Here is a 22068-nt window from a genome sequence, read left to right on the forward strand (position 1 = left end):
GTGATCTGCCTACCCTGTGCTCCCTCTTCACCATGGTCCCTGGGGGCCAACTGGCTTGGCTGAGCACTTACAGGAAGTAGTCATCCTCTAAGAGGGACACTCGTGGGGCTGCTGCTGTCTGGGATTTGTCCTGAGCTCACAGGTGCCGCCTCATCCTTAACAACCACCCTCTCTGCCACTGCTTCTAGATTGAGCCCCCTCACCCTAGGCTCCAGCTCCCTCTGAGGGGCAGACGCCAGGCCCCCATTCGTCCATCCTCAGCCCCAAACGAGCTGGGCAACCCAGTCCCACCAGGGGGTGATGGCACATATGCCCTGGGCCAAGGGCAGCCTACAGGGGACTGAGCTTCAGGCCTCCTGGGTCAGATGTGGGAGGTAGGGGCTCTGTCCTCTGTGACAAGGGCATGGGAAAGACTCGCTGGATCACAAGCCTGCTTTCCCTTCACATCACTGAGTACGGAGGCACTCTCTACCGAGCCCCAAATCTGGCTGACGAGGCCCCCGGCTCATACACAGGGCCACATGCCTTGCCCCACACAAACAGACACATTACAGGAGAGGGTCTCAATCTTCTGCCCCCTCCCCCAGGGCTGAACCGCCCCGCCATGCCAAGAAGTCACCGATTAAACAGAATGAACTCCATGCCAGACCGACTCTGACCCAGCATGCCTTTTCTCCCTGACACCTTGCTTTCCACCGGACTCTGGACCCACTAGTGGCTCCAGCCCAGTGCTTCTGTCCTGTCCCTGAAGGCGCACCGACAGCCCCACCCCTCCCTGCACCATTTGGCTGGCACCAAGCAAAGGGAGACGTTGGGGGGTGGGGGTGGGCATTACAGTACCTTGGGCCAACGTTATATGGGGCTGTATTGCATGATGGGGATGGGATGGGGTGTGTGAGTGTGTGATTATTGCGACCTGGGAAGGAACCATGGTCTCTGCCTGCTCCCCACCCCCCCCACCTGCCCCCTCCAGGAGGGGGGGGAGCCCAGCCTAGGTCTTGTGGGTGAAGCGGGCCCACACCTGCTGCAGCTGGGACCGCGAGATGCGGAGCACCGAGGGCACGAGTCTGTGGTTGCCGGCGGCGAGGGGCGCGTGGCGCCGGTGGGGCGCCCGCACGGGGCTGCTCTCCGCCGAGCGGCTGCGCTGAATGAGGGAACCGGAGGAGCCGCCGCCGCCAGGGTGAGGGTAATGCTCGGTCTCCAGCGTGGAGGAGGAGAACACGGAGGACGCCAGTCGTCGCAGAGGGCTGTACCGCGGGAGGGAGTGCCCCGAGAGTCTGTCCTCCTCCAACTGAAAGAGACCAAGAGAGTGGAGGGAAAAGAGGCGTCAGGCACAGACTCGACAGCTCCGTCTCGGGGGCCACCCACCGCTCACAGCCCCTGCGGCGCTGGCGTCCCGGGCAGGGCGGGGGGCAGGATCGGCCAGGTGGAGGGGTGCACACTGCCCCGTCCAACCTCAGAACCTAGCCCCTGGCCTCCAACTCCCTTCCCAGTCCTCCTCCTCTCTGGCACTTCTCACACCTCGGTCTCCTTGCGGAGACCTTGGTCACTCACCTCCCCGGGGCAGCCTTCCTGCCTTAGCGGGTGGGAGCTCAGAGTTCCCTCCGGGCTTGAGGAGTCCTCCGCCCTCCCCCCCAGGAAGGCCCCTCTGCAACTGTTACCTGCCATCTGTCTCCCCAGCTGTACTCCTTACTCCTCATGACGTGGTCCAGAGAACATTCCCTGCACACCCTCTGCCTGTACCACAGCGGGATGCCAGGGTCTCAGTGAACAAAATGTAGCAGAATGGTAGGACTCTGGAGTCCGGCTATCCACGTTTGAATCCCAGCTCTACCACTCACTACCTGGGTGACCTCAAGCAAGCTACTTCACTTCTCCTGCCTCAGCTTCCTCACCTGTATAAATGGGAGTAATAATGGTTCCCACCTCATAGGGTTGTTATAAGGATTAGGTGTTTATAATATGCACAGCACTTAGGACTGCCTTGGAGTAAATGCTGTGTCATGTGAGCTGTTCCAGTATCCTTTAAGTCACTCTTGAGAATGAGGAAAGGAATAGAGGACTGGTAGGAGAGGCAAACAGAAACCATTTCTCCAAAGTGGCTTTTCCCCCAGTCCTCTCCAAGGCGGAGCCACAAGGCAGCCGGTGGGAGGGGGTTGGCCACCTCACAGATATCTGGAAGAATCCTGTTTGTGCCCTCTTGGCCTCATACCCTGAGAAGGAAAAGGGAAAGTGGGCCTGTGCATCCCAGGCCCGTGGGGATGGAAATGGTGACTGGGGTGTCACCAGACCTTTCCCATCCTGACCCCTAGCTCTTCCTGTGACTGAAGTCAGTTTAAATAGCTTTTGGTGGGTCCTGAGGACTGGGCTGGGCCAGCTGCCAGAAAGCTGAAGGAGTGGTGGGGTGGGGTGGGCCCAGGACACTCAGTTCCAGTGCCCCCTTATAGATGTCAAATAGGGACACAACATGGAGCCTCCATCAGAGAGAGGGGGAGACAGAAGATTCTGATAGGATTGTCTTTGGCCCCACCCTGCTTTTCCTTCCAGCTCCTTCTGAGCTGGCGGTCCTGGCTGCACTGAGGGTTAGGGGTCCGAGGCCCTCCATCCAAGCGATAGAGACACCAGCCCACGGCTCCCCTCGCAGCACACGTGCGCAGTCTGAGTGTAACACCCCAGCCAGAGTGTGGCAGCTTCCGGAAGGACTTAATCCCAGCGTGCTCCTGCCCTTCACTTGCCTTCCGTGCCCGGTTGAAATGCCACCTTTGCGAGACCACCCAGCTTCCCAGGCGGGCCCCCCCTTCTAGCAAAGAAGAGTTCTCTGCTCTCCGCTTTATGGCCCTTGCCAATAAACACCCATGTCCACACCTTTGCGTCCCCACCCACGCCTGAGAACTGCGGGCTCTGAAAGAGCAGAACTGTGAAGCCTTATTCATCTTTGTCCCCAGCCCCCAGCACGCTGCCTGGCACGTGGCAGAGAAATGCTCTAGCGGCGGCCAAGCAAATGTCCATGCACTCAGAGAATGCTGGCCTGCTGTGTTATCAGCCAGAGACAACTGGCAAAGGATGGTAAACATCTCTCCCCCAAATCACACACCCTCTGCTGCCTTCCCCTCGGCCTTAGCTTTCCAGCCACGACTAATTTGCACCTTAAATTCCCCGCAGAAGAAAGCAGTGCGTGTGTGTAAAGAGAAAGTTTAACATATCATGGCATTCACACCAAGGAACAATAGATGCTCTAAAATTGCGCCTGGTTCCACATTATCCTCGTCCCTGCTCCCCACAGTGCTGCAGGTGTTTGTATCTTTAAGGAGTACTGTTATGAGGAAGTTCACACATCAGATGCTGAGCAGAGCAAGCTAGATCTAGGAGGGGATTCCCTGCAGAAAGGTGGCAGGGTGGTTCCAGTGTGCAGCCAGTCTTGGGAGCCCCCCCATAGCCTGGACTCAGGACTCCTTTCAGACCAAAGAAAGAAGGAACAAATGTGCCAGTCCACGTCTCCGTCTTCCTCTGCCCTTGACAAGGAGGGTCTCTGCCTCCTTCACCTGGACTGTGCTGTACTGAAATACTCCGTAAAACATGTCACACCCCGTGTGCTCACACATAGCCGCACACACACACACACACAGGCCACCGTGAACACTGCTGTGCCCAAGGCACACCTGCTGACATGGCCCAGCCAGCGGGTGAACACATACACGTGCATTCACACACATAAGTACTCCGGTTCTCTCTGACCCTACACGATGCTGCTCTCTCTGGCCTGTGTTTGCTCCTCTCCTAAATTCACAGGCCTCAGACAGCGCTCACCCAGCTCTACCTCTTGCCCCCTGGTGATCTTGGGCTAAAGGCTTAGCCCCTCCCAGCCTTGGTTTCCTTACCTTTTGAAGGCCGGGGGGGGGGGGGGGGGTCTCCTTATTTGCGTTAATTGTTGTGAGGAAGACACACGTGAAATACGGAGGCATTAAGAGCAATGCATCTCTGGTCACTGTCACCAGAATTTTTGCTCTGATGATCATCAGCCCTCCAGCTTTGCTATCCCGGCTCCCAGGGTTCCCTGCGCTTTTGCAGACCCGCTGCATGCTCCACAGACACACCACTGTGTGTGCACACCCACACCCATGTGCGCTCCCGAGCTGAGCTGATACAGAAATGCATACACGCAGCCAAAGAATGCTAACCAACTTCGCTGCCGTGCACTATGGGGAAACTAAGTCCCCACTTAACACCCCCTCCAGACACATACAACTCACTGCCTGTCCACAGCACGAGCAGGACCTGAGCCCAAGGCTGAGACTGAACAAGTCCCCTGCGCCCGCTTCCCCAACTCTTTCTCCTTACCCCCTTGGCTGGAATTCCCCAAAGCAAGGGTGTTTCCCAGGACCTGGAAGGAATCTGAAGGTGAGAAAAACCTCCCAGATAGCTCAGCTCCCTCTCTGAGACCCAACTGGCCTGCAGTCACCAGGAGGGGACCAGCAGAGAGCCCAGGTCCAGAATCTAGGCCTCCTGACTTGGATTCTGGGCTCTCTCTACCCTCTACCACCACTGTCAGTCTCCCCTCCTAGACTCTGCACTTCCTGTGGGTGCAAATGACCTCTGGTGCCTCTGGGACCTGCCACAGGCTACATGCTCAGCAAGTGTGGAATGACTAGGTATTGAACAAATGAATGAACGCAGGAAAAAATGAGAGGGGAGCGAGGTGGAATTGCAAACCGATCTTGCTTCTTCTGCTTACCCAGTGCTGGCCTGGTGGGCACAATGTCTAGGTCAACAACAGTCATGCTAGCCCATACTCTGCCCTGGCTGAGCCTCCAATTTAGGTTGGCTAGGACCTCTCTCAGAGTTCCCACTTTTATAGTCCAGAATCCAGGGCACAGCTAAGACGCACACCCCTTGGGATCTCAGCTCAGAGACCCTCTCTTCTAGACGTGGGGATGGGGCCTGAACATAGCCCTGCCTGGAGCTGCCCTTCTCCAGGGCACCCACATGCTCCCAGGCCGGGCCTCCCAATCTGAGCACACAGCAGAACTGACCCCGGCCCTGGGCCCTGCTCCTTGGATTTCCCAGAGCCACCTGGTGCACACCCCTAACGTGGGGTGACTGAGTGGAACGCGGCACAGCCCCAGAGCCCTCCAGCATCACCTCTTTGGCCCTCCTCAGCCCCTCAGAGGAGACATGCTCCTTTCAAAACCACCAGTGACAGCACTGCTGTCCATCCAGAACTCAGCCGGGAACCCTCTGCTCACAGCCCGCTCAGTTCTTTCCCCAACACCTCTTGGTTCTGTCCACCTTGCCCCACGTCCAGAGCGCCCACCCTGGTCCAAGCCACCAGGGCGCTCTCTTGCTGGCACCTGCTGTGTGGCCTTCCTACTGGCAGTTCTGTGCCTTTTAATCCGTTTTCACACAGCAGCCAGAGGGATCATTCAAGAGGACCAAGGTAAACATATGTCACACCCCTGTTTCAAAGCCTCGGGTGGCTCACCGAGTCCTCAGAATCAAGCTCTAACCCTTTAGCTCAGCCCCAAGGCCCTCCAGGATGGAGCCAGGGACCTACCCCTCAGCCTCATCTGCTGCAACATGCAATCAGCGCAGTGCTTTCTGACTGCCACCTCCGGGCCTTTGTACACACTGTCTGCTTGGCCTGGGAGGCCTTTCTCCTGCTTTGTCACCTGGCTGACACTGCTCATAATGCAAAACTCAACTCAGAACGTTGAGGGTGCCTTCTCTGGAAGCTTTGACTGTCCCCCAAGCATGGTTTTGGACCCTGAAATCTGTCTACCTTCATCACAGCCTGCAACTGTTGGGTGCTATTCAATAACCCCCATAGAGCACACAAGGAGCACATCAAGAGCGCTCCAGGCAAAAACTATAGGCATCCAGGGGTGGGGAGTGGGTGCAAGCCGCCTTACCTGTCTCTGCGGGCCTGTGGGATCGGACTCTCTCCGTCGAGGCCGGGGTCCCGAGTGCAGGGGCGAGTGGGAAGGGCTGCCGGGCGTGGGGGGCTGCGACGTCTCTGACCGGCCATCAGCTTGGCTCAGCTGGGGTGGTAGGGGCTGGGTTGGAATCTGCCGAGGGTCCTCCTCAGCCAGCGTCTGCATGCCTCGTCCCCGGGGCCTGACGGCGGGCTCTGCCCCTGGCCGCCGCCGCTCCTCGCCCTCCTCGGGCAGCGGCCGCAGCTCCTCGGGCTCCTCGTCCGTGGTGCCCGATGTGCTGGGCTCGGCCCCCGGGGGGAAGTCCTTGAGCTCTGTCTCCTTGTCAATGATGACCCACTCCTTGCTGTCAAAGTCCTCCTCCTCGGCCAGCGGCACTGAGCGGAAGGCGTTGCTAAGGGCCTCCTGCTCCACGGAGGCTGACACGTCCATGCGGCCGCTGGCCTGCCGATCGGCGTGGCCTGTGTCCACTGAGAGCATCTGGGCCGGCTGCGAAGAGCAGGCTTGGCGCGAGGGTGAGCCGGGCAGATCCATTCGTGACCTGCAAAGCCAGCCCACAGGAGGCTCAGTGCCAAGCCTCTCCAAATCTCCAAGGAACTCGAGTAGGTGGCCAGGTGCAATGTGACCCCTAGAACCTACTGACCACAGCATCTCTCCCACCCTGGGCCAGGCCCGGTCACCTCCTAGATTACCACCCCCTAACCTCACTCCCCACAAAGATTTCATTCATCCATTCATGCATTCATTCCCTTCAACACATGTATTTGAATGCTTACTGTGTTCCAGGAATACAAACATGCAGAAAATAAAACCTGGTTCCTGTGCCCAAGGAACGCTCTCTTCTGGACCAGCCAGGAAACTTAATCTCCCTAAGGCCCACTTTATGCTTGCTGGTCCAGTGCTCACACTCCGTCAGAGGCTGCCTCCAGGGCAAACACACCCATCTGGCCCTTGAGTTTGCAGATGAGCTTTCTAGCTTCTTCTACCACCACCTCCAGGTCTGGCTGGCTGGTTTCACCACCCCTAGCAAACTCCAGTGGCTCCCAGCCCTGATGACAAAGTCTATGTTGCTTAGCATGGCACTCAAGCAGCCAGACTAAGGCCCAGTATCACCATTCTCCCAGCCGGACCCAAGTCAGGGTCACTGGCTTTTCCCCAAATTGCGCATGTGCTCATATTTCTGTGCCATTACACACGTCACTCTCTCCACATGGCCTGACCTTCCACCCTTTGCTGTCCCAAGCAGCTTGGATGTCACTTCTTGTGGGGGGAGCCTTTCCATCCTGCCTGGGGGGCTACTTTGCCTTCCCAGCACTGTCTGTGCGCCCCTGTCCTCACAGAGTGGAGCCCGTGTGTTTACATACCTGTCTCCCCACGAGGCCGTGAGCCCTGCCAGCCAGGGACTGGGTCCCATCTCACTCTGGGGCAGTGATCCTACCTCGGGACACCTCTTCCGTTGTTACCTTACACTGTGCTGTGAACCTCACATTACTTCCAGAGGTTCTCAACTGGAGGGGAGGGTACCAGTGCCAAGGTGAAGATTTTGCTGCCTGCAGGAAGCTACACAAAGGCCAGGGTGCCCCCACAGAGGACCACGGAGGCTTAGCTCCCCTGGGGTTGTGCACACCCTCATGCTCAGGCTGTGGGCAGGGGGCTGACTTTTTTTTCTCCCGCAGCCTTGAGCCTGTGAGACAGAGGGGTGCAGTTCAGAGCCACTGTGGGGCTTTCTCAACACCCCCCTGCCCTGGTCTGTGGGACCTACCAACTCCTCCCTCTCCACAAGATTTGTATTGATTTCATAAGGCTTTAAATACAAACATCCCTGAGGTGGGCCACCCAGGGTCCTACACTGATGCTCCCGTGCGAATGGCTGGTGTTGCTTCCTTTCCTGAGAGCATGGTTTGTTTTGATGGACACAAAGGAGAGAGGGGCTGAAGGGGAAAAGGGGGGCGAGGAAAGGGGAGAAGGAGGGAAATCCAAATCCCATCTGCTTCATACTTTTTCCTGCTCCCAGGTGTCCCAGAGCCCACCCAAACCCTCTGCCCTGCCTACGAGATCCTGAACCTTCCCTTCCAGAAAATCTCTCCTCAGCCGTCTCCTCTTCCCATCATCCCTGAAACAAGGTGTTCATTCTGAATCAAACCAGTTTGCTCTTCAGGACTGTCTTTGTTCGGGGCATTCCCACCTCTCTTCTCCACTGATATCCCTTCCAAACTGCCGTTCCTCAGTTCTCCTTGTTTCCTGAACCCTCTGGGCTACCATGGATGAAAATGTGGTCTTCAGTCCCAGGGAGGCCAACCTGTGTGAGTGTGAGTGTATGTGTGAGGGCTGTTGGCCACCTGAGCACAGGGCCCACATCCCTCTGTCCTGGGGGTGCCGTGGGGACTGGTATAGGGCTCCCCTGTCTTGAGTACTGCCATGCTCCAAAGGGGCGCCGTGCCCCATCCCAGAGGCAGAGTGCAGTCTGGAGCACAAGCCAGAGGAGGGGCCATGAATGAGATGGGGATGAGGCACACTGGGCCCTCCTAGGCTGGGCCTTGGGAAAAGACCCCTTTCCTGGTGCGGAGAAGACCTCAGCCCTGCTGTGAGGTCAAGCCCCGCCCAGAGCCAAGCGAGGGTGGGGACATCTCTCACAGGCCTCTCCCACTTGAGCTGTCCCACCCACTGGACAGCTCATCCAGGCTTCTGACTCTGGTCCCTGATGGCCATGGACCACCCTCACATTCGCACCCCCCCCCTCCATCCTGAAGGATCCTTTTGGCTCTAAACTCTTCTCCCACCAACCAGGTCCCCCCTGTGACATTCAGATCCCTGAGCCCTGACCCCCCAAACCTGATCCACCACTCTTGGAGTTGAGCACTCCCTGGGCTCTCCTCCCAGGGCCCTCCCCCACAGCTGAAGGGAGCCTAGTCAGCTGCTCTGAGGCACCTGTAATTAGTCTCTAGGGAGAGGTTCTGGAAGCACACCCACCTACCACCTCACCCCTCGGCCTCCTCCTGGGCCAAGGGACCCAGCTTCCCACTCGTATGGCATGCCTCCACCCTACATCCCTTTGTGGCATGAGCTGGGGCCTCTGTATCTGCCCCCCTCCAACCAACCAAGTCTGACCCCAGGCCCTAGTATAACCCTCTCAACACTCCTGGGGCCCCCCAACCTTGCATCTAATCTTTCCTACAGACCAGCCACGTGAAGGCTGAGGGGGCCAGAAGGCCCTTGGCCGTCCCCCTAGCCCCAGACCTACCTCCTCTCATGCAGTTCCACCCGCCCATCCGCTGTGGAAAGCCTCTCAGACTCAGGGCTGTTGACCCTCCGGTAGCGAAGAGAACGGACTGGGGTTGTCGGTGAGTCTGGAGGGGCACGCACCGGGGAGCTGGGGACCCCCACACCTCGGCTCTGCTCCTCTTCCACCACACAAGGGGTCTGCAGGAGAGGGGAGTGCCATGAACTGGGGCTGACAGGGCGGCTGTGGGTCAAGTGGTTTTCCCAGGGTGAAGGAGATTGAGGGAGGTCGACGCTGGTGATCCTGACATGGGGCAAGGCCACGGAGACAGGGCAGGTGGGCACATGGCTGGGGAGAGGGCACACAGGAGGAGCGGGAGGGGGGCCATGGGTTGGGAACCAGGGTGGGAGCGGGGGAAGGCCACCCACGTCCTTCTCTCTGGCTGCAGTTACTTTGCCGATGTTGATCCGGAGTTTGTTCCGGTTGACATCCGTCTCCTCCCAGACTTCAGCCTCAGGACCCCCGGGGTGGGGGGCAAGGTGGGGGCTGGGACCCAGCCCCTCAGGGGGCCGCCCAGGCAAGATTGGGGGTGCGTTCTCCTGGTCACTCAGGTGCTCGCCCTGCAGCACGTCCTCGGTGTTCTCCCGGAGCAGGTCCCCGGGCACTGGCGTCACGTTGACCACCCTGGAGAGGCCAGGAGGGGCCATGGGCAAGGCTGGCAGGGGTTCTCTCTCCTCCCAGCACAGGCCCTGGAGATCACTGCCACCCATGGAAGTAGGCACAGTAGAGGCCTCGGCAGGGGTGGGGATGTCCCTAGGCCCATCCCCATCCCTGGCTCACAAAGCCTGCAACTAGACTCTCCTTAGTCCAGCAAAGGGCTGCAAGGAGATGTGACTGCCTGGGACGGGCACGGCACCACCTCATCCTGTTAATTTAAGAGGCCCATTGCTTTCCAGGCCCAGCCAGATTTCCATCGCAGTTCACTGGCTGACCTCATTTAGACCAGGAATGGGTGTAAAGAGGAGTCATTTGGAACTCCTTGAGCGGTATCTTTACAGTACGGGTCTCTCACCTGGAGCCCCTACCCTTGTCTCTCCCTGGCTGCCCCCGTGGCAGGGTGGGGTGTCCCTCCTCACTCTGGCCCCTCCCCAGGTGCCTCTGTCTTTGTGCTTGCCACAGGGTTCTGGAATCGCTGACCCATCCGTTACAAATATCCCAGACCCAACCAAGAGCACTCTGAGGGCGGGGGCTGCAACTTTCTTCTCTGAGCCCCCACAGGCCCCAGTGCTGGGGCTCGAGACACGTTCACTAAATGGATGCATGTGAGCAACAGAAACAGACGGTGGGGCTCAGGTATTTTCACTCAGGGCTCCCCACTCCCCCGTAAAGTCAAAAACTCCAAGTGAGGATGTGCACCCTGTCCCCAGATTGAAGGTGGAGATGGGGCAGGACCGCCTGGGGTTTGAGAACCCCACTGTTGAGCACCTTGGATGGGAAAGACAGCCAGATGTGTCCAGGTGAGAAGAGGAGGAGAGGGCTGGCTTTTTGGGTGACAGCACTAGGCAGAGGTCACCTGGCCCCCCACTGGGCCGTCATCCCTCCCAAGACTCACCCGAACATGGCTGCCGTCTGCCGCGTGTTCTGCTGGGGTGGAGTGGAGGTGCTTGTGGACAGGAGGGCATCGGTGCCCGCCTTCTCCCAGTCAAAGGCCTCATTCTCAGCGATGCCCCGTTCCTTCATGCTGTTCTCAAACACCGACATGATCAACTGCAGGGGTGGGGGTGGCGGGAGGACAGAGAGGTGACCCTGGGGCTAGCCAGGAGGAAAGGACAGTTGCCGGGATTGCAGAGGGAAGAGAGGGGCCTTCCAGGACAGGGATAGGCCGAGAAGGGGCACTGGAAGGAGAAGGGCACATTGATTTTAAATGAAAACATGCACATGATATGCAAATCAGTACGCAAATTACTATCTTGGTTTGAGCCCCGCTGGCTGGACACAAGCCCTCTTGAGATCTGTCCCTTGCTCACCATCCCCAGCCTGCTCTGCCATTTCCACCATCTGGCGGGGGGGGGGGGGGGCGGGGGTAGGGGTGGGGGGTAAGCCTCCGCAGACTGGAAGCACCGGTCATTTCCCAAAACCACCACCTGGGGTCATGCCTCTGCACAGGTTGCATCCTCCGCCCACACCGCCTTTACCACCAATCCTCTCTGCTCAACAAGCCTTCCCTGATTCCCCCACCCACACATTTCCTGATCTGCATTCCTCAGCAGCCAGCACGGGGCGCACACCGCGTGCTCGCTCACTCGCAGCTGTCTGGTCTGGGGAACCCCAGGAGGCTGAGGACTGGGCGAGGGGAGGGGGGCAGGGCCTTCTATTGCCCAAGTGAGGCATCTCTGTCCACAACCTCTAGGCTCTAGGCTCTGGAGGCAGTGGGCACCTGTAGAACATCAGAGGCCCCCAGACCATTCCACTTTCTTCAAAAAAATTGTTTTAATGTTTATTTATTCTTGAGAGAGAGAGGGAGAGACAGACAGAGCGCAAGCAGGGAGAGACAGAAAGAGATGGAGACACAGAATCCGAAGCAGGCTCCAGGCTCTGAGCTGTCAGCACAGAGCCTGATGCGGGGCGCGAACCCATGAACCGTGAAATCATGACCTGAGCCAAAGTCGAATGCTTAACCGACTGAGCCACCCAGGCACCCCGGACCATTCCACTTCTGACTTAACTCTCTCCAGAATACAGGGCAGGTTCTCTCTGCTGGCAGGACCCACTTCACTGAGGGCCCACTGTGTGCCTGATGCTATGCTCCCTGTGGTGTGCAGACTTGTGCCTGGCACACAGTGGGTCCTGGGCAGAACACTGCTGATGTATCCTCATTCTCCTGTCGGGGTCAGTGGGTCCCCTAGGGGTGTGGTGGTGGCACCTTGGAAAAAGCACTGGACTTGGAGTCAGAAGATGTGCCTGAGCCCAGCCCTGCTCACGGCCTTGCTATCGGGCTTTCATTTCCTCATCTATGAAATGGGGACAATGCAGAGTTTCGAAAGCACTTGGCTTCATTAACCGTTAAGTGTTAGAATAGTAACATAAGGAACACGCATTATCACCGAAGGCTCGTTTTGAAGCTTAAATGAGTTAATGCATGAAAGGCACTGAGAACAGAGTAAACTGTTAAGAAATCTTAGCCATGAAGACTGTTCACAGGAGCACAAAACAGTTTCATGCAGTTGGAAGACCGGGGGGGGGGGGGAGATACACGAGGCTAAGCCAACAGGGGAGTGGGGCCTCAGCAGTATGGGTGCTGCTGGGGATGGTCACCCCCAGAGAGACGTCTGGGGGTGCAGGGACCAGGTGGCAGGCTCCCACCTGGTAATCGGGCTTGGTGAAGTAGTCGAGGCTGGCAATGTGGTCCAGAAAGAGGTGGAACTCGGAGGGCATGTGCTTCAGCAGCATCCGGTGCTCATACTTCTCCTTGATCATCCCTACCTGCTCCTGGAGGCAACAGGGCACAGGGTAATGGAGCCCCAGCGACCCCACGCCCCCTCCACCTCCTCAGCCCCACCTGCACAGGGCTCACCTTGTCCTTGATCTTTCTCCAGGGCAGCTGCCCCACTGCAAACTCTACCAGCATGTAGAAAAGGGACCACAGGTCATCGTGGCGGCCCATCTCCTGGGGGGGGGGGGGAACGACAGGGGGGTCACCCACACCTTTCAGGTCCTTCCTGGGAGCGTGGGCTGATCCTTCACAAGGAGGGGACCCTTCAGGGAGCCCTGACAGCCAAACCCTGGCTCTATCCCTGACCCTCCAACACACATCGAGTATGAGTCTCAAAACTTGTGTCCACACAGATTGATGGTGGGAGCAGAGAGGAGGGAATCCCGAAAAACAAGGAAGAAGGTAAAGTCATGGAGAAATGGCCGCAAAATCTTGTTCCACTCATGGCCTCTGGCGTGGCAGCTTCCGGCCCCTGCCCCATACTTCTCTCCCCACCTCAACAGCTGCCCACCCGACCCTCTTCCCCTTCCTCTGCCCCTGACCTGGGCCCTGCTGCCCCCGCATCCTCAGGCCCACAGCTCTGCCACTCACCCGGTTCTTGTGGGCATTGACTGAGGCATAACGAACAGTCCCTCGAAACCCGGCCACATTCCGAGGCTGTAGAAGGGAGAACACAGCAGGACACTCACCCGCTGCCCCTGATTTGGGCCACATCTCAGCCCTGCTAACTGAGTCTAACTGCCTACTTTAATCCTGACTGCTTTCCCTGTCCACCAACCCCCATGCTGGCCTGGTCAGGGGCAAGCCTGACACACCAACCCTAGTCCTACACCTGCCTCCTGACCTTGCTCCCTGCCCCTGTATCCATCTCTGACCAAAGTAGGCAGCCAGATCACAAGGTGTGGATGTGGCATCCACCAAGAGCCCAGGGAGCCAGGAGACGGGCCAAGCGTAGACTGAGCTGGGTGACACTCATATTGAACACGGGCCGGGCTTGCTTAGGCAGCTGCAGGAAAAATTGGTGAAGGTCAGGGGCCGGGTGAGGGGGCCAGGGTTTCCCAGGAACAGCGATACTCACGGGCCGAACATCCCCCGTGGTGTTGGTGTACTGCCGGGCCAGCCCGAAGTCCAACATGTAGCACTTTCTGTAGGTGGAGGGCAGCCTGCCCATGGCAAAGTTTGACTGGGAAAGACAGTGGCTGTGACCGTGGGGCTTCAACCCCACTTGGCCCATCTCAAGGAGTGCCAAGAAACGTGTTTAAGAGTAAGCTTTGGGGAGCCTGGGTAGCTCAGTGGGTTAAGCGTCTGACTTAAGCTCGGGTCATGATCTCACAGTTCACAGAGTTCAAGTCCTTCTTTGGGCTCTCTGCTGTCAGCACAGAGCCCGCATCAGATCCTCTGTCCCCTTCTCTCTCTCTGCCTCCCCTCCCCCTCCCCCGTGCTCTCTCTGTCTCTCTCAAAAATAAACATAAAGAGAAAACATCAACATGCGCCATAGGCCATGGCATCCCATCTGAGGGGCAGGTGGGAGCACCCTCATTTTACAGATGAGGATACTGAAAGCCAAAGAGCTTATGGGGCTTCTCCAAGATCACAAAGCAAAGTGACAACCCAGCTGGGGGTTCCAATCCTTAGAACTCCCCAGCAGAGCAGTGTGGCTTAGGGTCACTGTCCTGCTGTAAGGCAGCAGGAGACCTACATTGTTCTTGCTGTCTGACCTTGGGTCATTCAACCAATCTTTCTGGGCCTCAGTTTTTACCCCTTATTAAATTGGAGGTTCTTACAACACCGGGATCCAAGATGCCACAAAATCAGCTACTTGGAATTTCTTACCAAGCCCAGCCCCTCCATTCCTTTTTTAAAAAGAAAAAAATTTTAATGTTTATTCATTCTTGAGAGACAGGGAGAGACAGAGCATGAGCAAGGGAGGGGCAAAGAGAGAGGGAGACACAGAATCTGAAGCTGTCAGCACAGAGCCCAACGCAGGGCTTGAACCCATGGACCATGAGATCATGACCTGAGCCGAAGTGGGACACTAAACCGAGGGAGCCACCTGGGAGCCCCATCCCTCCACCCCTTTTGATCAATTTCTCTGTACTTCCCCAACCCCTGCACCTTTTGAGATTCAAGGACTAATCAGGGCATGGGTAAGGGAGAAGACAAGAACAGAAGAGAGACATGGGCAAGGGGCAGGCAGGGGTGTGTTCTCCTGGCAGGCGGGGAGAAGGGGCTTGGGGTGGAAAGCAGGAGGAAGGGACAGGTAGGAGAGGCTGCTCCTGCCCAAACCACTGTTCTGGAAGAGAAACCATGGGACCCACAGAGGGAGAGGGTGGGGGAGGGGGTGTGCTTTGGAAGAGGGGGCAGGTGGGGCAGCCCTCACCGGCTTGATGTCACGGTGCAGGAAGCCCACCGAGTGGATGGCCTCAATGGACTCCAGGATCTGCTTGCCCAGCCGCAGCGTGGTGCTCAGCGTGAAGGTGCCTCGCGGCTGGCTGCGGCGCAGGTCGGCCAGATTCCGGCCCTGAGGGTGGGGGGAGGGGGGAGGTCCAGGCTCAGCTGTCATGCCAACCGGCACCACCGTGACACTCTGCCCAGCCTTGTCCCCAAAGGCTTGTGCCCACTCCTCAACCCCAGGGGTCACAACCCAAGCTTTGGGGGGTAAGTGGAGGGAGGATCCCACAGGGACTCACCTGGAGCTGCATCACCACATAATTAAATTTCTCATTCCGGCCACAGCCAATGAACCTGCACACGTGGCTTTTCCCTGTGGGGGCACAGACAGGGGTCTCCCAACTCCCACTCCTTCTTCCTCACTTCCGATCCCAAGGTGTCTCTGGTGCCCTCTTGATTCCTGGTCCCATGACCACTTCTGCCACCACCTCCCCATGCCCCTCTCCCCATCACGGCCCTTAGACTCTGGTTCCATCTCACCATCCCCATCAGCTCTCCCTTAGCCCCTGGCTCCACCTCCTCCCTCCCATCCTCCTGCCCAGGGCCCGCACCTTGCAGCTTTTTGAGCACAGCCACCTCCATCTTGAGGACCTGCTTGGGCTGCTGGGCTGACTCCACCTTGAGGGCCACATTCTCCCTGGTCAGCAGGTCCATGGCCTCGTAGATCTCACCAAAGCCCCCGCCCCCGATCTTTTTCAGCTACAGAGATGGAAGAGGGGGATAGGAAACCCAGGGATCAGGCTGAGCAGCTCCTCATCCCACACGCTGCTGGGTCATACCCTTCGTTGGTGGGAGTAGGGCTAGTTTTGAAGGGGGGGACCCTGTCTGCCTTCCTTGCCCCACCCACCTGTGTCCCCACTTCCCCTCCTAGTGCCAGAGACAGCTCAGCCCATGCATGCATGTGCATGCACACACAGGGCTAGGTGTCAGGCTGGGAGGTGGGAGAGGGTATGTGACCTCTGACCCCATGTAGACATGGAGACGAGCCTGTGTAGGATTCTGAAGACATCATGGGCCACCATAAATCTTTTTTTTTTTTTTCTGGAAGGACAAGAAATATTACACTCTCCCCATCCCCCAAACTAGATTGAACAACCACCATCCAGAAGGAAAACTAATTTCCAGAACCTCCCAGCTTCAGGGTGGATCCTCCAGGGAAGCTGGCCCTTCCTGGGGTTGGCAATGTCCTGACAGGTGTCATTAGAGGGAGAGAGTAATGCGGGGGAGAAGTATTTGGGGGAGAGGACTCAGCAAAGGGTATTCAATGCCCATCCTGCTGCTGAAGCTCACAGCACTCCCTAGACCCCTGGTCAAATGCCTCAAATCAGGGTGAGCCTCCCCTGAGGGTAGGGGGTACTGTGGGACCATGGTGCGAATGGAGGTTTGGAGAGTCTGTCTATCCCCCCAAGGGACGGGGCAGTACAGACCTGACCCTCTAGGCCCTCCTCCTCCAGCATCCCTGGGCAGGCAGTGAGAAAAGGCAGAGGGGAGAATTGTGTTGGAGGAAGAGTTCGCAAGGGTGGATGAGCAAAGCTGAGCTATGGGAAGGGATTAAAATCACTTCAAGTCAGAGGCCCCGGGGTCCCTGGAGTGTGCTACTGGCAATGATAAAGGACAAGGAGAAGGTGCAGACTTCTAAGTCGGGACCTGTTTGGTTTAAAAAAGATGTACAGCTCACCTCATGGGTGGCCCGCCCTCGCTGAGCACCTTCCAGAACCCTCACTTGCCTCCGGTTGGCTTGTTAACTCACCAGCACAGCTGGGCTTGCTAGTGATTGGGCGGAGGCTGCTCTGACCAGCCAGCCTGTAAACGGACTCTGAGCCTCTAGCATCTCCAAGCCCTCCCCTTAGCATTTATTCAGCACTCAGACCCCATTAAATGTTTAATGGTGGCTGAAGCAAGGGGACGGAGTGGGGGATGGGCGCAGGGCTGAGCCAAGGACTGGGAGTTCCCAGCAGGTTACAGTTGAAACAACTCTAGGAAGAGAGAGAAGGAAGAAGGGAAGATTCAGAAAAGAAGTGGAAGTCTGGCTGCATCTTGAAGGCTCTCGTGCTCACAAAGGACGCAGGAAAAGGGAAAGGGGGAAGAACAGTCTGAAACCAGAATCTCTCTCTACTTGAGATGAAAGTCAGACTCATCGAAGAATTTCAGAATAAGGAGGGGACAGATACAGACTCAAGGAAAGCAGCGTCATGTCTTCCCCTGGGGAACTTTAAAATCAGGGGAGATGATAGTATCTTCTAGAATCCTTTATGGTTTGCTGTACGTGAACATGGAAGACGGGGAGGGGAGGGAACAATAATCACATCTCAGGCTTTGTGCTCCCGACCCACAGAGATCATCTCAGCTCATCCCCTGAGGTTCCTGACAACACGTGGGGAAGGTCATAAGAGTCACCATTTTGCACAGAAGGAAAACTAAGGCACAGAGAGTTAAGTACTCTGCCCCAGGTCACACTGCTAGTAAGTAGCAAAGCCAGGTTTCATTTGAACCCAGGCAATCTGATGCAGAACCCACGCTCTTAACCGCGATATCATAGGAAACTGTTGACAGCACAGGGATTAAAAGTGTGAGTGCTGGGATTCAAGCCCAGATCTTCTAGACTCCAAAATCCTCACTGGAGGTGGTAAGGAGGGCTCGGGGCAGCCAAGACATTTCTGGTACCTGCTCCCCAATTTCCAAGGGTGGCCAATAGTATTTCTCTACCGTCTTCATTTCCAAAGAGGCTATTTCTTCTCCTCCCTTGGTCCCTTCCCTGCCCCCCACCCCATTACAGAACCTCCCAGGGAGGCAAGCTAGGTATCTGCACCCACCCATTCACCTAACACCCCTCCTCCCCAGGCCCTACAGTCTGGGCCCACTTAACCATTGGGCACAGCAGGCACAGTGGCCCATAATACTTACAGGGAGCCCTAAAAACATTTCAATATTTCAAATCAGAAGGTCAAAAAATTGTAGCATATAATATTAATTCATTCCTCTGTATACCAGTGCAGTCATAAAATATGATTTTTACTACTTTATTATAGAGAAAGGGGTCCATGAAGGCAAAAGGGCCCAGGGCCCATGAAAGTCATAATATAGCCCTGCCCAAGCCTGCTAACAGAAATATTTTTTTAATCTCCCTTTGCCAGACCCTATTCCTCCTCTCCTAGTTGTTTTCATGATCCCCTCCCCTGTCAAAGGAACTCCCTAAACTGGAGGGCCAATATGACACAGTAGGACCAACATTTACCTAGGAAAAAGGAAACCTGGTTTCTTGGCCTAGCTCTGGGTCACCTGGAGTGAGTTTCTTAAATTCTGTGCCTCCACTTTTCCTCCTCTGTAAAATGAAAGAGTTGTTCTAGAACGGGTCTGAAAGACTCCTTCATCTCCGTGCTCCTGATTCTTGGGTGGGCTAATTCTTTCGAAACAGTATGGCTTAGTGGCTGCTGACCCAGCAGTCAGACAGACCTGGTTCCACCCAGTCTTAAGAACTTGGCAGGTTAGCTAATCCCTACCCCTGTTTCCACACCTGTGAAAAGGGGGTAATAACAATATCTACTCCATCGTTTGTTGAGATAATGCACCGTGTCTGGCGACAGTGGGGGCTCAAAACAAATGCTGCTTTTATCATTTATTATTATTATTATTTGCTATTCTGATTCTGAGAAGCACCCCTCAAGAAGAGTGAAATGTTATTATTTGCAAATACTCCACCTAGTGCCACTGACCCTCAATTTCCCCTAGCCAGCTCATTTTTCTCTTCAGGGAGCTTGTTCTTGGTTCCTGAGCTCTACCTCATGCCCACGTCCCACCCCTCACAGGGAGATGGCTGAGGGGAGCCATCTGGCACCCTACCCTCTCTAGTTCTTCGGGAGTCAGCCTGGCAGCTGACCTGGAGAGGTCAGCCTGGCAAAGATTGTGGGCTTGCCCCTCCCCCCCAACTCCCTCTTGCCATTTCTCTCCCCACTCATCTCCCATCCCCTCCCTCAAAAAGTACAACAAAGTTCTAATCCAAACTCAGTATGGTGTGAACACCATCTTTTTCTCACCTCTTCAGTGCAAATGTCCTTCTGCCTCCAATCTGTCAGAAACTAGGCTCTCATGTTAGGGGACCGGAGGGTTCTTGGAGAAATACTCCTCAGTTGGCCAGACCCTCATTCCCTTGATTACTGCCCTGGCTCCTCCTCCCCCAATTTTTGTCCTGTCACTCTCCCTCTCAGGAAGTCCTCCTCTGGGACCAAGCAGGCCTTCCCTCAGCTCTCCTGGCCCTCCCCAGTCCCAGAGACTTCTGAGACAATGACAACGCTGCCACCTTTGCTCCTATCCCTGGGACTCTAGGGGATCTGCCCGAAGCGTGGTTGTTGCCATGGAAACCGGCCAGCACCCAGGCCCCACTCTCCTCTCAGCCTGACAGCTCAGGTGAGCTGAGCCTCCTCCTTCCACTCCCACACACCCCCACATAGAGGCTCAGTGTAGGCCTGTCTGTTCTCCCTCCCTTCCTCCAGGCTCCCCACTCTGCCACGCAGACCCACAAGATCACACACCATCGCCCCGCAATCCACCCTACACCATCCTGCCCCCACAATAAGAGGACCCCAGCGCAATCTCAAGCGACGGAAAGAAAGAGGGGGGTGGGTGGGACAGGGATTGATTTACAGTAGGTCCCGCTCCCCAGACACTGCTTTTCCCCAAGCCCCTCACGTGTCCCCTTCCCATCCAGGCCCAAACCCGGAGGAGGCTCGGACTACAACTCCCAACAGGCCGAACAGCCTGAAGTCCTGGGCTGGAGGAGCAAGGCACGCTGGGAGATGGAGTCTCGGCGTGTTGCACCTGCCGCAGGAACCAGTGAGGGGAGGAGGGTGGAAGGAGAAGATGGAGTGCGGCTGCGGTGGGAGCAGCCCGCAGGGCCTCTTTCCCTGAAGCCAGGCCTCTCTGTCCTCTGCGGAAGCGGAGGGACACATGCTCACTCACTGCCCTTCTCCAAGGTCCGGCAACGAAAGAGCCCCCTCCCGCACCCTGCCCGCCTCCCCCACTAAGCTCTGCAGCTCCTGCTCCGACGTCCAGCCAAGAGTTGTTCCAGGCTGGGCCGGAGCAACGTGACCTAGCGGGGAAGGGGGTGAGAGAGGGCTCTGGGAGAACGCGATTGTCCACCAGTGTACGCCAAAATAGTGACTGCAAGCAGTATGCAAATGAGCTCAGGGGCACCTCCCTCTTAGGGTAGAAGAGTTGGGGGCAACTGTTTTAACTCGTCTCCAGGTCCTCTCCTCCCCTCCTCTCCCTACCCCTCCCTTGGCCCCGTCGGGTCACTCACTCACCACCTTCCAGCGATCCTTGACCACGTAGTTGGCCGGCAGTATGTCGGCCTGCTCCCCTCCCCCACTCATGTTGGTTTCGTCCTTAAGAGCGGCCGCTAGGCACTGCATCCGCCAGCCGGAGGGAGGGGTGTCCGCAGGGCCTGCCCTGGGGGGGCCATCTACCTGGGGGAGTGGGGAGGGACTGTGAGTGGGGCAGGCTACGGACCAGGACCACCTTGCAGATATGGAGGAGGGCAGCTCCATTCTCCTGGCCGGCATCTTTCCTCGGCCCAGTGGGCAGATGCTCTAGGGGTTACTGGGGGAAGCATTGTGTAAACACCCAGGTGGAGGTCAGAGGAGAAGACAGAAATACTATCCACAGGAAGGGAGATACAAACTACAAACTGGAGATGTGAAAAACAGCAGCAGAACACACATGTTGAAAAAAGGAGAGAAAAATGCCATGTGAACAGGCTATGGGGAAAGCGTTTCCCAAAGAGAGATATGCTAACTAATGTGGAGGAAACTTGCTGACCCCGAGGGTGGGGGGCGGACGTGGGGGGAGGGGGTGCATACTAGTCTAGGACCCATGCATGTGTAGGGGACACCTAGGCTGAGAAGGACCAGTCTGAGTGACTTGATCTGAGACCCCGGCACCCACACTTTCCCCGTGCCACCAAATGCCCATGGAGCTGTGCGTCTGAAAGGGGAGAACTGCTGACCAAGGGGTGACCCATGGGAGACACACACCAGAGTGATGGAGACCTGCTAATCAACCAGGGCATGGGATAATCAAGAAAATGAGATACACGAAAGCCCCTTGAGGAGGATGCTAATGCTAGTGAGGAGGATGCAGCTGTGAGAAAGACACCTTTCTCAGGGGAGAGTCCATCCCACTGACAGCTAATGGTTCCAAAGCAAGGATGTGAGCTGTGGGGTGAACATAAGGTGATGGACTCATGACATGGATTTTAGAGGGACTGCAGCCCTGCAGCTACTCCAAGGGAGAGAGACAGGCTGAATTGGGGAAGTGGGGGGGGGGGCTTGGGGACCACAGGGAGTGGGATGGGTCTAACAGGAGGCAGGAGGAATGACAGGGAGCAGCAGGTCTGGGTGGGCATGTGATGAGAGAGCTCTGACCACACCTTTCTGTGTCTGCTCAGGAACAACAAGAAGGAAGACAGCTCTGGTTGCATTGGCAAAGGTAGAAGTTGAATATCAAGGAGAGCATCCCAACTGTGAGCGAGGACTGGGAAAGCCAGCCAGTGTTATGTCGGGAAATGTAAGTGTGTGCACGCATACGTGTCTGCACGTGAATCTGTGCATGTGTCCCTCTGTGAACATGTATATGTCTTTATGTGTCTTTCTGCGTGTTTATGTGTCTGTGTGTGTGTCTTTGTGTCTGTGCCTGTACCTCTGTCTGCATGTGCTTATGTGTTTTTGTGTCTGTCTTTGATGTGCATGTGTATAGGCAGGGGGCCACTTTTTGAGATTTCTGGCAACTCAGTACAGGATTGGAATCAGGATCTTTTCTTCTCCCCCCCTCCCCCCCCCCCCACTTTGTATAAGCACATTGCTCTACCCTCACGATGATCCTGGAGAGTCACAGACTGAAGGCAGTTACTCCAGCTGGGGACAGGGTGGGGTGGAAGGGAGGTGGCAAGGAGGAAAATGCCTAAGGTATCTATGGATGGGGCA

At 56.7% G+C, this 22068-nt stretch overlaps 1 protein-coding gene across 1 annotated transcript in view; it reads right to left on the reverse strand.

The window, feature by feature from the left end:
- Positions 1-20499, reverse strand: part of TTBK1 (tau tubulin kinase 1) — a 34506-nt gene extending 14007 nt beyond the window's left edge. The window contains exons 1-12 of the mRNA XM_047103321.1: positions 20392-20499; positions 15643-15790; positions 15331-15404; positions 15021-15161; positions 13719-13823; positions 13232-13297; positions 12722-12814; positions 12511-12636; positions 10760-10914; positions 9600-9831; positions 9169-9347; positions 5907-6468 (exon numbers count right to left, since the gene is read on the reverse strand). Coding sequence (XP_046959277.1) covers positions 5907-6468; positions 9169-9347; positions 9600-9831; positions 10760-10914; positions 12511-12636; positions 12722-12814; positions 13232-13297; positions 13719-13823; positions 15021-15161; positions 15331-15404; positions 15643-15790; positions 20392-20499 — 1989 coding nt within the window. The remainder of the gene's footprint in view (positions 1-5906; positions 6469-9168; positions 9348-9599; positions 9832-10759; positions 10915-12510; positions 12637-12721; positions 12815-13231; positions 13298-13718; positions 13824-15020; positions 15162-15330; positions 15405-15642; positions 15791-20391) is intronic.
- Between the last annotated feature and the right edge of the window lie 1569 nt (positions 20500-22068).

This window comes from Lynx rufus, unplaced genomic scaffold (genome assembly GCF_022079265.1).
Source record: "Lynx rufus isolate CCGP_SWC_20201006 ecotype Redwood Valley unplaced genomic scaffold, mLynRuf1.p SCAF_6, whole genome shotgun sequence".
NCBI lineage: Eukaryota > Metazoa > Chordata > Mammalia > Carnivora > Felidae > Lynx > Lynx rufus.